The sequence below is a fragment of the Pelobates fuscus genome, chromosome 4 (genome assembly GCF_036172605.1).
Source record: "Pelobates fuscus isolate aPelFus1 chromosome 4, aPelFus1.pri, whole genome shotgun sequence".
Lineage (NCBI taxonomy): Eukaryota > Metazoa > Chordata > Amphibia > Anura > Pelobatidae > Pelobates > Pelobates fuscus.
This window is the reverse complement of record NC_086320.1, coordinates 301,101,302-301,114,254: the sequence shown is the minus strand read 5'-3', so window position 1 is coordinate 301,114,254 and position 12,953 is coordinate 301,101,302. Positions and strand designations below refer to the sequence as shown.

At 43.8% G+C, this 12,953-nt stretch overlaps 1 protein-coding gene across 2 annotated transcripts in view; it reads right to left on the bottom strand.

The window, feature by feature from the left end:
• The window catches only part of VPS50 (VPS50 subunit of EARP/GARPII complex), a 215,617-nt gene that overhangs the window by 102,975 nt on the left and 99,689 nt on the right, over nucleotides 1-12,953 (bottom strand). For both annotated transcript variants that reach the window (XM_063452255.1, XM_063452256.1), the window contains one exon: nucleotides 11,753-11,851. In XM_063452255.1, coding sequence (XP_063308325.1) covers nucleotides 11,753-11,851 — 99 coding nt within the window. The remainder of the gene's footprint in view (nucleotides 1-11,752; nucleotides 11,852-12,953) is intronic.

The following is a 12,953-nucleotide window of genomic DNA, read 5'->3' as shown; positions in this document are numbered from 1 at the left end:
AGACTACATAAATACGTATCACAGATCGTAACGAAGGGCTTAGTTATACGTCATAACTAAATCATTGATTACATTCTATTTTTTTTATGTTGTGTGGTTTATGTAGCAAGAACATTATGGAGTGCAGTTTTTCCATTCTTTTTTGCAAACTTAATTTTAAACCATTTGAATGAAAATATTCTAATAAAAATATGATGATCACTTGAGGAAATCAGAGCCGTGGGAAACCAACTTCCCTGTATATTATTTATATATAGCATTTTTAGTCGTTTTTAAAACCTCTATGGCTAGTGGGTAATTGGGACATGTGACCCTGTGTTTTAAATCTCTGACCCATCGTGACCACAGTGCCTGAGAATAGAAAGTATACTGTATAGAAGAGAATGCACTTTCCCAAAATGAATATTTGTTCCTGTGCCCAGAACCTCGACTGTGTGATGAAGAAGGGTTGTTTCCTCAATAATAATTTTATAACATGACAGGAGGCTTCCTATTTTGCATTAACTCTCTTTACTAAACTCCATAGCAGTAAAGAAAAAACGTAAAGTAACAAGTAAATCACTGAGCAGCACAGTATATAAGGGTCATACTGTCTGCATAACTCCCTCTTTCTTTACTGCTCCATCGCAGACAGGTCAGAATATTTGCTCCTCTGGAGCTCTTATATTTATATTTATATTTATTATCATTTTCGTCCTATTTATCTGTTTATTTATATGTATTCTATTTACATAGCCTAAATTGCTGTTTACCTTAGCCTTTGCACTTATTTAGTGGGCTGTGGGACTAGGGGCTCTCTGTGGCCTTTCGGCCCTCTTCTCTGCCCCCTTTACACCTCCTGGGACCTTTCCCTGGCTTTATCCCGGTCCCCCAGGCCTCCCCACCGCCCCCCCCTACCTGGAGTGCCCTCCTGGGCTCCCTCCTTGCGGCCGGTTCCGTTCGCGACCGGTTCCGCGCCGGCCCGCTTCCACTCGCGGCCGGCCTAATAAATTTAGTCCCCGGCTTTGCGGCCTACCTCGCGGCCGCCATCTTGGATCGCGAATCTCGCGGCCATCTTAACCTTGCCTTGTACACCTCATTAGGGACTCAGTGTGCCTGTATTCACCTGCTATTGCAGCCTGCATTACGGTTTTTCACACCCTTTGTGTCTGAACAAAAGGATTACCTGCTCAATCACCTCTATATGCTGTTGTTTTGCTGTCTCATCATCTTCTATCAAGATATACTGTGGCTGGGTCAGTCAGGTCAGTGCTGCTGCCTGTTTATTATTACTGTGACCTGCACTTAAGGGTTCTACCCTGTGCAACCGGGGTGAGCCCCCATTATATTCGCTGCTTACTGGGAGACTAGCTGTCGCAGTTCTCTCTAACTGGGTGAGCCCCAGTTTATAAGGTCACTATCATACCCTGCTGGGGTTATTCTGGGCTTGTTCCCACCATTATACAAACCTGACCCTAAGCCTATTGTCAAGACCTGGGTGCCCGTTTTTTACCGTGCCTTCAGTGACGTACTTGCCTACCCTTGCCATGGAAGATTCCCAGAACCTCCCTGTGGACTTTCAGGCCATGATTAACGCAGCTGTCGCTGCCTCTGTGGAGAAGGCACTCTCTAAGACCCGAGCCGCGGCTCCTGACGTGCCAAAACGCAGACGTTCCCGCCACGAATCGGAATCTGAGTTATCCGACCACCAGTCAAGGGACGATCCCCGCCCTAAAAAGCGCCATGACAAAGGCGAAGGTTTCACGCCAAAATTGACTAAGGGTAAGGCACCTGCCAAACGCAAGCCCTCTAAGTTACTCACCCCGGCCCCGCATCTGGAATACTCTTCGGACGAAGAGCAGGACCCTGCCCAGTCCATGGCAGTCCTGGATGAATGGCAGGCTGATGCTTCCGACTCGGACTATGACGCTTGGGGCTCGGATGAGAAGTCTGTCTCCGCTTTCATGCGAGAGACCCTCCTGGGTGCTGCCCAGTCTGGAGGTACCGAGGATACTGCGGACGCAGAACCTCGCGACTCGGACACTATTTTGGACCCCTCGGGTCAAGCGATGTTCGACCCCCGTAACATACGGCACCCCAGATCGGGTGATTGGTCGCCTCCAGAACACCTTGCCAGGTTTATGCACCTGTGGCTTCGCAAACCTCTTGAGAAGGAGGTCCGCAGCCGACTCAGGTCTGAATGCCCACGCCCTTCCCTGCCGGATAAAGTCGCTCAGACCCCGGAATTCGATAAGGTCATGTCGACCTTCATGATGCGTAGTGGTAGAGACCCCCGCCGTGGGGTGGAGAAAGGCCTATGGGGTGCTCAAGACAACCTGCTGGATTCTGTAGGCCCCCTGGCACGCATTATGTATCTGGCGGACGACGCCTACGCAAAAGCCGACTCCTTCTCCTCCGAGGACATCAGGGAATGGGCACATGATGTTCGTGAATGGGCACAACGGTGTTTTTGTTTCATCGGAAACACCAATGTTACGCTCTCTTCGGAGAGGCGAAAAGCAGCGTTGTACCGTATTAACGGCAAACTGGCAGACCTTGGCACTAAGGAGATTGGGCCCCAGGCACAAGGAAAACTTTTTGGTGAACCGTTCCTTAAGGAACTCAATAAACACGTGAACGTGTTCACCTCCCTCAATAAGGCGCAGTCATCCATGCGCAAAGTTTTCCGAAGCAACCCCACCAGAGGGGTTTTTGGAAGGGCTGGCCGGCAACGGGGCCGTGCCGCCAGCCGATTTTGGCCTTCAGGCCCCCGCACCCAGCCAACACCATTTTACCCGACAAGGGACTACCGACAACAACCCTTCTCGAGAGGCTCAGATAGAGGTCGCGGACCCCGCGGACGTGGACGTTCCCGCTTTGCCGCAGGTAAGAACCCATATTCCTCCACTGTTACCCTGTACCCGCACTGCGGGCCGTATTTCCCTTTCTTTCCAGAATTGGGCCGCCCTTTGCTCAGACACATGGATTCTACAGACTGTACAGGGTTATATCATAGACCTAGCGGGGACTCCCTTTCAGGTTCAGCCCCCTCGCCCCATCCACATGTCAGCCTCCGACCACAACCTGGTCAACGCGGAGCTACGCGAGCTCCGAGACAAAGGGGCTATCCAACCGGCCCACGACAGGGGCGGCTTCTTCAGCAACATCTTCCTGGTTCGGAAGAAGTCAGGAGAATACCGCCCCGTCATCAATCTACGCGCCCTCAACGCATATGTGGTCTACCGCCACTTCAAGATGGAAGGCATCCACCTCCTACGAGACCTCCTTCGAAGTCACGACTGGTTCACCAGGCTCGATCTAAAAGACGCCTACCTGTCAGTCCCGGTACACCCGGACTGTCGAGCACTCCTACGTTTCCTCTGGCACGGACGTCCTTGGCAGTTCACTTGCCTCCCTTTCGGACTCAGCTCAGCCCCATGGTGCTTCACCAAACTCCTGAAGCCAGTGGTGGCCCACCTAAGATCCAGGGGCGTGAGGTGCATCATCTACTTAGACGACCTTCTCCTCTTTTGCTCCGACGAACACAGGCTCCGCCAACACACTCGCCTGTCAGTGTCCCTCCTGGAATCGTTGGGTTTTGTGGTAAACCAACAGAAGTCGGAGCTGACCCCTGCCCAAACTATACAATTCCTCGGCTTCGAGATCGACTCGACGACTTGCACTCTGAGACTACCAGCCTCAAAGATTGCAGCCATTCGCAAGGAGATTCGCAGGGTTCTCCGACTCGACTCCATTCCACTACGCAACCTGGCCAGGATTGTGGGTCTCCTATCCGCCTCCATCCAGGCCATATTTCCGGGTCCCCTCCACTACAGGGCCATGCAACGTCTCAAGACCAAGTACCTACGCCACAGGCCTACTTACGACCAACCCGTCCCGGTGACGACGGAAGTTCGCGAGGAACTCTCATGGTGGCTGGACAGCATGCAGGCCTGGAACGGCAGGGCCATATTCGGAGACACCCCAGACTTCGTATTGGAATCAGACGCCAGTCTGTGGGGTTGGGGTGCCACCAACGGAACCGTCTCCACGGGAGGAACATGGACAGCGCACGAGCTCTCCATGCACATCAACTGCCTCGAGCTCTTGGCAGGCTCATTCGCGATCCGCAGCTTAGCCAGGGAAAGCACCAACTGCTGCATCCTCCTACGCATGGACAACGTGTCCGCAGTCCAGTACATCAACCGCCTGGGAGGCGCTCGCTCTCGCCTGCTGTCGGATATCACGAGGGACATCTTCGACTACTGCCTTCCTCGCAACATCACTCTACAAGCGGAATACTTACCGGGAGAGATCAATCTCACTGCCGACTGGTTCTCTCGCCACTGGAGAGACGTCAGCGACTGGAAGCTAAACACGAGAATTTTCAGGGCCCTGGCAGCCCGGAGGGGTCCATTTCACCTGGATCTGTTCGCTTCTCGCAACAATCACCAGACTCCGGAATTCTTCAGCTGGCTCCCGGACCCGGAGAGCAAGGCGACGGACGCCTTTCTCCAACACTGGCCGACGACAGGAGCCTACGCCTTTCCCCCATTCTCCATGATTGCGAGAACGCTACACCAGATGCGGACGCAACGGATCAACCTAGTTGTCATAACACCCTTGTGGCAGAGCCAACCATGGTTCCCGGACCTCCTGGCCTCCTCCTACAGGGACCCTCTTCTCCTACCATCCTTCCCGGACCTTCTCACGGATCCCAAAGGGTATCTCCACCCTCTCCTACTGGAAGACCGGCTACCCCTGGTGGCTTGGTCTCTTTCCGGGGTTCCTGGCGAGTCAGCGGACTATCGCAGGCAGCTAGGGACCTCTTATGGGACTCATGGGCCCCGGGAACTAGACGATGCTACCTTTCAGCTTGGGCCTCCTGGTCTACTTGGTGCATGGAACGGGACTCCGATCCATTTACAGCACCTATTCCCATGATTCTTAATTTTCTCTCCTCCTTGTTCTTAGCTGGCCGCTCCTACCGATCGGTCAACGTCGTTCGTTCCGCGATTTCGGCGGCTCACACCCCCGTCGGGAATCTCCCGGTCGGCAAAGACCCTCTGGTCTGCCGTCTGCTCCGCGGTATGCGGCTCCGCCACCCCCCGGCCCCCAAATACCCCCACCTATGGGATGTGGGTCTAGTCCTTCGTTTTCTCAGGGATTGGCTTCCAAATGACCGCCTCTCCCTACGCCAACTATCCGCTAAATTTGCTTTTCTTCTTTGCCTAGTGTCCTTTCGACGGGTTTCCGATGTTCGGGCCTTCGATGTTGACGCCTTTGAGGTGGCCCCTGAAGGGGTCACTTTCCGCGATTCTCGTCGCACTAAGTCGGGATCGACTTCGGTTTTTTACCCCTTCTTCCCCGACGACCCGCAGCTCTGCGTCGTGTCCACCCTCCGCAGGTATGTTTCGGTCACCTCCTCACTCCGCCCCTCTACGTCGGGTCAACTCCTAGTCTCCTACGTACGCCCTCATGCACCGGTCTCGGTCACCACTCTGGCCCGATGGATCCGCTGGATCCTTTCCCTTGCAGGTATAGACCCCGTTTTCGGCGCCCACTCCGTCCGCGGTGCGGCGGCATCATCAGCCTTCATGGCAGGGGCGTCCCTTTCGGATATTCTCCGAACAGCGGACTGGTCTCGGGAATCTACCTTCCGTACATTTTATTTTCGCACTCCCCCTTCTGCTGGGATGTCTCTTCTTCAGCGTTAAAATTGCAAAATAGGAAGCCTCCTGTCATGTTATAAAATTTAAGATTATGCTAGCTTTAGTGTACTAATAATCTTAATTTTAATAAGGACAGGAGGCGAGTATTTTCCTTCCCTTCTGTTCCCTACCCTGACTCTTCGGGGGAGTGGATCGGAAGGCGACGGATATTGGGATTTATTTAGTGATTACTCTACCAACTAAACACATTCGGTATCTTTCCACCTCCATGCCCGTACGGCCATCTAGACAGACACTCTAGTCGTACAACATACTTACATCTCACACCCTTTTTACTCTATAATCAGTTTACAATCAGTCTTTATTGAGTTAATTTACTCCATTCTGTTAAAACACACAGGCGTGAACAGTTACGGTTCAGTACCTAACCGATTTTATACTCTCCTTTCAGTGTAACCCTCTCCAGGACCTCCACTGTTCGCTGGTTGATTAACCTCACGACTCCGTAAGATGGGATGACGACTTCGTTTTGGTCTTATCTCCTACCTCGTTACCAGGAGTCTACTCAAGTTCCGCTCGCCAGAGACCACAGTTACAGTTTCGTTGAGTTTCTGGACGTTCGAGCATCTATCTGGACTTGGATGTCGCTTCAAGAAAGAGGAAGTTATGCAGACAGTATGACCCTTATATACTGTGCTGCTCAGTGATTTACTTGTTACTTTACGTTTTTTCTTTACTGCTATGGAGTTTAGTAAAGAGAGTTAATGCAAAATACTCGCCTCCTGTCCTTATTAAAATTAAGATTATTAGTACACTAAAGCTAGCATAATCTTAAATTTGCTCTCACATCTAATAACTCAATGTATCTTAGGGACATGGGTTACATTGTTTGTTTATTCAAACTCATTAGAGACTGGTCATAGCTGTGTGAAACCCCTGGTTTAATTTCAACTATTCATCATGGCAACCAAGCAAGGGAAATTCTGGATGTCCATGGACATCCTTATAAGGACCTTTTATTTTATTTTTATATTCTATTTTCAAATGCTTGCACATACAGGGGAAGATGATTGAGGATTATACTGCCTTAACGCCCTGCTACTAGGAAATGTACAATCAATTTTATCATCACTATTAGTAGAGTCTAGGCTGCATCTAGCTTATTCTATTAAAAGGGCATTGTAGACACTATAGCCATTTCAGATCTTTGAACTAGTTATAGTGCCTGGAGCTCCGCAAAACTGTCCCTCCATTCAGTATTAAACCATTTCCAAGCACTTTAACACTGCATGATGGTCCCTGGCCACAACAGCTTGGCCTCTACTGGAGGTGTGGGTAAAGTAGAGATTATACTATTCCTTCGCCAATTCATACTAGCAATGGGAAGCTGTGATAGGCTGAAAGTGATCTACTGACACTCACAGTCTATCACCAACTCAGGCAGCTGCTCAGACTAATGCTTCCTTAGAAGCCGAAGCAGCACAGAGGGTATGGACCATTTGAAAACAGTTTATGCCTCAATGGAATGATGGTTCCCAGGGGACTGCAGGCACTATAACCACTTCAATCAGATGGAGCTGTTACAGTGCCTTTAGTGTCCCTTTAATGACAGGAGTCGCAAAAAGTCGATTGTTATAGTACTAATATGGGCCTCGGTCTAATGAGCTTTACAAATGATAAAATGCTGTTAGAAGTACTTTCGAAATGATTTATCAGCAAAACTTCCGGTAGACTTTAATGGAGACATCTGTAGATAAATAAAGTTTTTCCAACATTATTGAATCACGAGCAAACCTTATTAAATTGAGGCCACTGCTAGCTAACACCTACTGAAAGACTGTATACGCATAATTATATGTAAGATCAGTATCAATGATTGTCACAATAGGCTTGTGATGTTCCTTCTCATCTCCCTGCTCGGAACACGCCAGCATTCACAGCTCTGTTAACCTTCAGCTAACACCGGCATGAAAACATTCCCTAAGCAGACTAGGAGTCATTTACAGGACTACAGCACAAATAACTGGTTAATGTATGTTTTCAGATTTTCCATATTTGTTCAGGGTAAACACTAAACAGTTTGAGTAAGAGTTCATCATACGTTATAATACGCTCCCATAGTTCACAATGCTTCTCATGGGAAGCATTGCTATCACTGTCCAAAACAAAGAAATGGGGGGGGTTGGGAAGCAGGGTTGGGATGCAGGGTTGGGAGGGGGGGCTAGAATAAGGCTACGCAATCAAAGAAATTTAGCCCCCATGTATAGAGGACACCGTATTTAAAGGGACATACCATGCAGAGATCCTTGTAAGATAGTACCTTGGCAGTAAGCATTCAACTTTCTATGTAATGTATCGCTCTCTCTCAAATCTAACTTTTTTTTTTTTTTTTTTTTTTTTTTAAAACCAATTTACATTTCTCACCAATATAGCAAGTGCTGTTTTTATGAATCATTGTTAACCCATCACCCATATCCTTAGCTCATATTTTGCCTGGAATGTCCCAATCATTGCATAACTGCATAGCTTACTGCTGTATGGCACTCAGATAATATGTTGTTTTACATTGCTAGTACTAATGACCAAGGCTAATTTCCTGCTCATAAAAGATTGGGCATTACTTTGACAAGTAGTCTAGGTCAAGATGCTCTGTAGGGAAAAAAAAAAAGCATTGATCGAACATGTGTGATTTTCTAGATGCAAGTATCGGAAGGTTTGCTAGATCGAGACGAAAGAATAAGGTGGAATACCTGCATTATATAGCATAGTCCTGTTCTGAAAGGGGTATAAAAGACCAACGACTTAATCTGCAAAAATTACCTTTGATGCTCTTTACAATCAGAGGAACCTGGCATAGTATGAAATGTATTCCCTTTCTACCTTATTCATTTATAAACTTCTCATGATGTTAAAAGTAGGACTATGTTGGCATAGAAATATTGACATGCGGGTTTGATGAGCAGATTTTGAGGATTCCACATGGGGGGGGGCAGTTAAACCTATAAAGCGCCATTTAAGAAAGTTCAAAATATATTCTCTCTCTAGTAATTTACTACTTAAGTAAAAATACATTTTTACTTAATCCCTAAATGATCCTCTTTCTTTCCCAATTAACGGGCAACTGTCACCACAAAATAATTTTGAATATAATAAACATTTGATCAAAGAGGTTAATGAAATATGGTATTTTAAAATTAAGTATATGTAAAAAAATGAGAAACCCATCCTTACATTTAGTATATGGTTTTTTTTCTTTTTTACACATACATTATTTTTTTCAAATTACTTTCTTTTAAAACTTCATGACAAATTTATTGTATTAAAACATTTTTTTCGAGATGACAATTGGCCTTTAAGATAATAATTAATATGCAATAAAATCAGAACATATTTAGCAGATATTGCAGTAAGTGTAACGGATTCATTTGTATCACTTTAAGGGCATATGCATTTTTTTTTAAGATTAAAATATTATTCCTACATCTGTTTCTTTCTTTTACAACACATGGAAATGGTAAAGTGCTTATAAAAATCAGTATATGGGGACATAGCAACATATTTCAAATACAAATTACACAAAACTGTGTAGCTCTTTCAGAATGTCCGAGGGGATTATAATAGGTAAGCAATACAGGGAAAAAGTGCAAAAGCTGCTAGCCAATTCATCCTAATTGCCACAGCTCAGCCAATCAAAAAAATTGGCAACATATTTTTAAAAAAAAAAAAAAAAAAGATAAATCTTTATATCGCAGAGAAATAGAGCAACATTTATTGAGTAAAGTAAAGTAAGAGTTATTTGATTGCATCTGTTCTGTCTCAACACATTACAGAAGCAGACTTTTATTTTTATGTTAGTGGTAAATAAAATATATTGTACTCTGGGGTGCTTCAATCAGCAAAGCAGCAAAATGAACAAACAAGGGCTTGCAAGGTTAACAGGAAGGGACTCAATTCAAAATGAATTTTTAGAAGAGGACACAAAACTGTTTTATTTTTGCTATTAATATCTTTAATAGTGCACAACTTTTCTGGCCATACATATTGTGATGTAATAGATGCAGTATATTAGCAGGCGATAAATGTCTCGCATAAAACACCTTTTACCCTTTACCATTTACCATCCAGCAGAGTAAATGAAATAATTCTGCTTCATGTAGATTATTATTGCACTTAGTAGAATTACTTGCAAGATATTTAAAGGTGTAGTCTAATGCAATAATTAAAGTTATGGTTTCAGAGAAAAGTTTTTACACAACAGGTATGATCCCTTAAATGTGCCCCTGCCGTCTCACTGCTCAATTCTCTGTCATTTAGGAGGTAAATCACTTTGTTTATAGCCTTATTCACACCTCCCTACATGTAACTTACACAGCCTTCCGAAACACTTCCTGTAAAGAGTCATCTGATGTTTATAATTCCTTTGTGCCTTATATTTAATTTAGAATTTCTCATCTCATTCACTGTTAATAGCTTGCTAGACCCTGCAGGAGACTCCTGTGTGTAATTAAAGTTACATTTAGAGAGCAGGAAAACATTTTTTTTAAAGTAAGTTACATCTGATTGAAAATGAAACCATTTTGTTTTGATGCAGTCTCTGTCAGTCACAGTCAGGGTGTGTGTGGCTAGGGCTGCATAAACAGAAACAAAAGTGATTTAACGTCTAAATGGCAGAGAATTGAGCAGTGAAACTAGAGGCATGATCTATACACCAAAACTGCTTCATTAAGCTAAAGTTGTTTTGGTTACTATAGTGTCCCGTTAATATTCAACAGTCTTCAAGGTTCCACGTTCCTTAATACAGGAATTTGTGAGCCCGTTCAGCCCCCGGGAGAATGGGTAATCCCAATATGCAATAATTGGGGGAAATAAATATAAGGAGCAAAGATTCCAAGGAATTCTGACTGCTCCAAAACATATTAACATTAATCAGTCTTTGCTTAGTAGACTGTAACCACATTAGGGAGACAATGAACAACCTGCTTACATCTCACTTCTACCTTGTTAGAGAACTCACTTGATGTTTTAACTAGGTGGACAGAGCCTTGTACAGCTCATATAGCAGGGATAAAAGTATCACAATGTGTTGCTCACCATGTTATCATTTATAAAAGGCAATGAGCATGTTTGCAGAATACCATAAAATTGAAAAATTATGATTTTTTTTATTTTTTAAAAGCATTAAAAAAAAAAAAAAAGAGGCACTACTACACACAGGAAGTACAAATGTCCTTTGGAAGTACTTGGAACCAGACTTGATATCTGCATTTATTTTCAAGAGGCCTTGTTAACAGGATCCAGTTTTCTTGTTTGTTTGCTTTAATGGGGGGGGGGGGGAGGGGGGTGAATATGTATCACAATATAACTAAATCAATCTTTGCCTTTGTGTGTTTCATTAAACATTTTAGTCTAAAGAAAAACTTTATAAGTACATACAGTAAGAGGTTTATTAACATAATGTACACTATCTTCAAACCAATGTTCTCATTATGTAGATACAAGAGAGAAATATAGCAATTATGAATAAGAATACATATAAATGTTACATGCAGCAGGGTTGTTGAGTTTTGTTTTTGTATTGTTTCAAATCACTATTTTTATGTTGTACTCTGCACAGAGGTTAGTAAGTTAGAAGTGGCACTCTAGACCCCATAACTACTACAGCCCACTATACAGTTATGGTGTCACCATGATATCAGCCCCTGATTTTGTATCAAACCATTTAAGCAGTTTTATAGAAACAGAGTTCCCCAGGGCTCCCGGGGACAGTTGTTCCATATTTAACAGTCATACATGTGACAAAGACAAAATAGATAGTTTGCATTTTGAAACAATGATATAATAAGCAATGGAGGGGATGTTAGTCGACTGTGACTAACTCAACATGTCAAGTACATAAAACGACCTATTGGCCAGGTAAGCTCATATCAAGTCTTTATATAACAAAATATATATATGTGCTTTCTGTAAAGAGAAACAAAATAACATATCTATTAAAATATGTAAATGTATGGAAGAAAAATAAAAAGATGTGAGTCATTAGCCAGGATAATACATAGATTAAACATTTTACAGATTTACTGATTTTGAACAATAGATCTTACCTGGGTTTTTCCTAGAAGTCTATAAGCTTGTTGGACTTTAGTGTAATGAGCAACATCAAAGTTCTTGCAAATTTTTGAGAGGGCGACATCTAACTGTTCCTGAATAAAGGAGAACATATCATTGAAAATGCATACAGGCAACACTCATTTTAATACTAAATATCAATTTAACTTGTCAAAGAAAAAAACAAAAAGCAGAACTACACAGAAAACACTTTATTTTAATAAAAATATTTTCTTCCAAAGGACAACTAATTAAGAAATCAATGCAAGAACCAAGTTCTGCTATATTTACTGGAGAATAAGGACTTGTGAAAAAGGTTAGGAGATTCATCAGGAAGGCCACTAAAATGATGCACTCGAAATCCAAACCATCACAGATTGAGAGCAAGAATTATTCACAGAAAGGGATCAAGGAAAGATATGGTGACGTTATATCGTGACCTAAAACCTGTAACTAATAACTCCTTGACATAATCCGAAAAAGCACCATGACTACTTCAGTGATTTAAGTGGTCATGGTACTTGAAGTCTATGTGCAGCCTTTTGCTTTGAATTGCTGCACAAACTAAATTGAACCCGTTAACTCCACCTCTGGTAGCATCATGAGTGCGTCAATAACCAGCTTAGAACAAGCGTTCTATACTGGCTAATGTCAATTAATTTTTTTGCCCAGTGTTAAAAATTCATTATTTGACACTCTCAGCCAATGAATGGCGACCGAATTGGCTTCACGCATCATCAGAGGAGCTAGGAGCCTTGAAGCCACAGGCAAGACAACAAACTGTTGCTATAGACTTTGCCCAGTTATCGGGTAAGCCTGCCAGAGTACTTCTCGCATCATAACCACTACAAGCAATGCTTGGAGTAACGCTTAGTCAAAAACTACTTTCTAGAATTTTTACTTTCAAAAAAGTAAACAGAAAAAAAAGCTAACATTTAGCAACTTTGTACATTTTAAGGGAAAAATAACACACACTCATACCTTACAAAAGACTCAACAAAGAGCATGTAAAGTACAATATTTTGTTTTGATTATGAAACTGCTCCCTGTAGTCAACATATACCAGACTGTATAGAAAAAGCAACATCCCCAGATTATGGGTTTAGCTGAAGATTTTGGTTTCATTTCCAGCATAGCTGGATATATTCTAGATTCCATCTATAGGAATTCTCATGATACGTAAAATGTCTCTGCAAC